Raw genomic sequence first — 3,801 nt, 5'->3', positions numbered from 1 at the left:
GGTGGCGACCTACCGCAAGAGGGTCGCGACCTTCCGCAAGAGGGTCGCGACCTACCGCCATAAATGAGGGTAGCGACCTACCACAAAATGGTGGCGGCCTTACGCTGAGAGTGGCGAGCAAGTCAAACTAATTTCTTATAAGGCACAAAATTCTTTGACAAAATTGGTTTTAACTTAGATTTATAAGAGCACATCTTTGGTGGTTGATTTTTCTTTGATGATTAGGAAACAGGCTAAAGCAAGATGGTGATGGCGATGCGGCGAGTGAGGACACTCCTACTCCTCATGACTTGGACGGAGTCTGGTGGACTTGTGGACTCTGGCGAGAGAAGGAGCATGCGTGTTGGGCGGATCTTCTCCTAAGGACGATGCGGCGGCGACTTCGGCTTGAAGACACATTGTGCTCTCATGCTTCGAGCTCGGTGTCTTGTGGACTGGTTGAGTCCCTTCACCATATTAGGGGACTCGCCCAGGAAGCAACTTGATCCGTGAAGATGCTACAAGAGGCGGATGCGGGAGAGATTGGCGGGAGACCATGTAACCAGGCGAGCCAGCTTCTATTCAGCGAGTCACGTCATATGTGGCGGGCCACCACGACACCTTAATCTTGTAGGCGTTTGTACACCATCTTTCTAGGTCCCGCGTCAATCGAAGATTCATGTATTTGCGTATTTCCTTGCGCCTATTGGCGGTTTGTGTTTCATTTGCGCCATGTCGGCGACCTATACGCTTTATACCTTCTTTGTTGATCCTGCCAAGTAGCGTGGCTAGATGATCTTCTAGGCGGGGAAGCTATTGCAACTAGAAGCTTGGGAATAGTTCCTGCGCGTTGGTCGAAACCGCCAGCCGAGGAACGCCGTACCAAGTGGAAAGTGGCAACGGGCGACCTGCTAGGGGGATCACAAGGGGACAGAGATTGGCGGTCACAGTTTGAAGACACACTTCGCTCTCCTGCTTCGAGCTTGTGGACTTGCGGACCAAGGGCACTCGCCCTTCATCTTCTCACGCCATGTTGGCGACTTGGATTTTTGTATACACGATGGATAGGCATTAGGCAGTTATAGTTTTCTTAAAGACACACTTAGCTCTCATGCTTCGAGCTCGGTGTCTTGTGGACTTGTGGACTGGGCGAGCCCCTAGAGAGGAAACGCCCAGGGTTTTGACCGCCCCGTGGCGGGACCCCAAGCCAGTAGGGTTGGGCCTCGTTCAGCCAGGCCCACACGGCCCATTAAGGACATTAGCATATGGGGGCCCAACACTACCTCTATAAATAGGTAGCAGATACCAATTGTAAGGGACTTTTGCTCATTTTATGAATACACACATGAAATTCAGTTATTCTCTCTCTAGATCTCTCTCTTAAGTGCAATCACTTCTCTCTCTAGGGATTACACCCTTTCTCAATGTTCTTACCCGGAACAATTCTTTGACAAAATTGGTTTTAACTTAGATTTATAAGAGCACATCTTTGGTGGTTGATTTTTCTTTGATGATTAGGAAACAGGCTAAAGCAAGATGGTGATGGCGATGCGGCGAGTGAGGACACTCCTACTCCTCATGACTTGGACGGAGTCTGGTGGACTTGTGGACTCTGGCGAGAGAAGGAGCATGCGTGTTGGGCGGATCTTCTCCTATGGACGATGCGGCGGCGACTTCGGCTTGAAGACACATTGTGCTCTCATGCTTCGAGCTCGGTGTCTTGTGGACTGGTTGAGTCCCTTCACCATATTAGGGGACTCGCCCAGGAAGCAACTTGATCCGTGAAGATGCTACGAGAGGCGGATGCGGGAGAGATTGGCGGGAGACCATGTCACCAGGCGAGCCAGCTTCTATTCAGCGAGTCACGTCATATGTGGCGGGCCACCACGACACCTTAATCTTGTAGGCGTTTGTACACCATCTTTCTAGGTCCCGCGTCAATCGAAGATTCATGTATTTGCGTATTTCCTTGCGCCTATTGGCGGTTTGTGTTTCATTTGCGCCATGTCGGCGACCTATACGCTTTATACCTTCTTTGTTGATCCTGCCAAGTAGCGTGGCTAGATGATCTTCTAGGCGGGGAAGCTATTGCAACTAGAAGCTTGGGAATAGTTCCTGCGCGTTGGTCGAAACCGCCAGCCGAGGAACGCCGTACCAAGTGGAAAGTGGCAACGGGCGACCTGCTAGGGGGATCACAAGGGGACAGAGATTGGCGGTCACAGTTTGAAGACACACTTCGCTCTCCTGCTTCGAGCTTGTGGACTTGCGGACCAAGGGCACTCGCCCTTCATCTTCTCACGCCATGTTGGCGACTTGGATTTTTGTATACACATTGGATAGGCATTAGGCAGTTATAGTTTTCTTAAAGACACACTTAGCTCTCATGCTTCGAGCTCGGTGTCTTGTGGACTTGTGGACTGGGCGAGCCCCTAGAGGGGCAACGCCCAGGGTTTTGACCGCCCCGTGGCGGGACCCCAAGCCAGTAGGGTTGGGCCTCGTTCAGCCAGGCCCACACGGCCCATTAAGGACATTAGCATATGGGGGCCCAACACTACCTCTATAAATAGGTAGCAGATACCAATTGTAAGGGACTTTTGCTCATTTTATGAATACACACATGAAATTCAGTTATTCTCTCTCTAGATCTCTCTCTTAAGTGCAATCACTTCTCTCTCTAGGGATTACACCCTTTCTCAATGTTCTTACCCGGAACAGTTATCACATGCATTCGTATCTTCCTTATCTTCATCACTTACATTCTTCCATCCATGAGAAAACATAAATGCCCATCAAATAAGGGTGTGCTTAGTTAAATAACTTAATTAAGCGTTTATGTCAATAAATGTGTATGACTATGGAAAGGTAGACATATCATATGTGTTCCTCTCACCTTGTCTTCACTTTTTAGTTTAGCCATAGAATCTGACAATTCTTGTTCACTTGGTTCTTCATCTGAAGATTCACTTCCATTTGATATCTCAGATTGTAAATATTCCTTTGGTGGTTTGGTTGATATAATTATCCTATTTTTCAATGATTCAGGAGAGGGGAATTCAGTCAAATAATCTATCTGAGGATAATAAAGCATTTCTTCAAATATTTGAGTTGCCATCTGCAAAATAGAAAAAAAATATCATGATGGAAAAGCTACAACAAACTGGGCATATATATTAAACTAAGTGCTTTCTTTTCTGTTTTAGGGGGATGAGTGCCGACTTGTGTAAATTTAGCCTGAAGTTTTGATGTTAGATGGTCTTCTAGAGTTAGAATCACTGGAAAATCTGATTTGACAAATGCATATTCCTTAATGGACTCCAAACATTTGGTTAGGGAGACTGGAGTGGTAAGTGTCCTGCATTAATTCATAAAACAAAGTTAGGAGACCACAACATATAAGAAAGCAATATAAACTTATATCATGTTAGAAACTACTCAGAGTAACTTCAACTCAAAATTGATTTTGACTTTAGAATCAATTGTAGAAGATTTTCAAACATGCAATTAATGTTTTCTTCTTCCTCTATTAACAACTCTAAGATGAGACTTTAATAACCAGTTAGTAGTCTAGTACCTTCCACCAACAACTTTAATACCATCTTGAGATGAAGATGTCCATAAATCTAGTTCAATTACTCGTACACCTTGGTGCAAAGCTTCAATAATTGGCTCATCACTGCTCTCGCTGGTTAGTTGATTCCCAGTTAGGTAGGAATTGTGTCCTGTGTACATGAAATAATGTGACATGGGAGCGTTCATATCATGATGTACCTGGAATGACATATCATCTATACATTGTCAGGAAGAAAAACCATTTATCTTTGA

At 45.9% G+C, this 3,801-nt stretch overlaps 1 protein-coding gene across 1 annotated transcript; it reads right to left on the bottom strand.

Moving 5' to 3' along the window:
- Nucleotides 1-2,681: 2,681 nt before the first annotated feature.
- LOC130744486 (phosphoinositide phospholipase C 6-like) lies at nt 2,682-3,801 on the bottom strand. The gene is made up of 4 exons (XM_057596665.1): nt 3,551-3,801; nt 3,196-3,331; nt 2,870-3,091; nt 2,682-2,738 (listed from the first exon to the last, which is right to left on the bottom strand). The coding sequence occupies exons 1-4, from the start codon at nt 3,757-3,759 to the stop codon at nt 2,682-2,684; spliced, it is 624 nt and encodes a 207-aa protein (XP_057452648.1). The 5' UTR covers nt 3,760-3,801.

This window comes from Lotus japonicus, chromosome 3 (genome assembly GCF_012489685.1).
Source record: "Lotus japonicus ecotype B-129 chromosome 3, LjGifu_v1.2".
Lineage (NCBI taxonomy): Eukaryota > Viridiplantae > Streptophyta > Magnoliopsida > Fabales > Fabaceae > Lotus > Lotus japonicus.
This window is presented reverse-complemented; position numbering and strand designations above follow the sequence as displayed.

Excerpts from the sequence above, each read along its gene's own strand:
- LOC130744486 (XM_057596665.1), bottom strand. The coding sequence starts at position 3,759 with ATGTCATTCCAGGTACATCATGATATGAACGCTCCCATGTCACATTAT. Across the intron at positions 3,332-3,550 it reads ATTAAAGTTGTTGGTGGAAG|GACACTTACCACTCCAGTCT; the intron begins GTACTAGACTAC and ends GAATTAATGCAG. Across the intron at positions 2,739-2,869 it reads AACTAAAAAGTGAAGACAAG|AATGTAAGTGATGAAGATAA; the intron begins GTGAGAGGAACA and ends CATGGATGGAAG.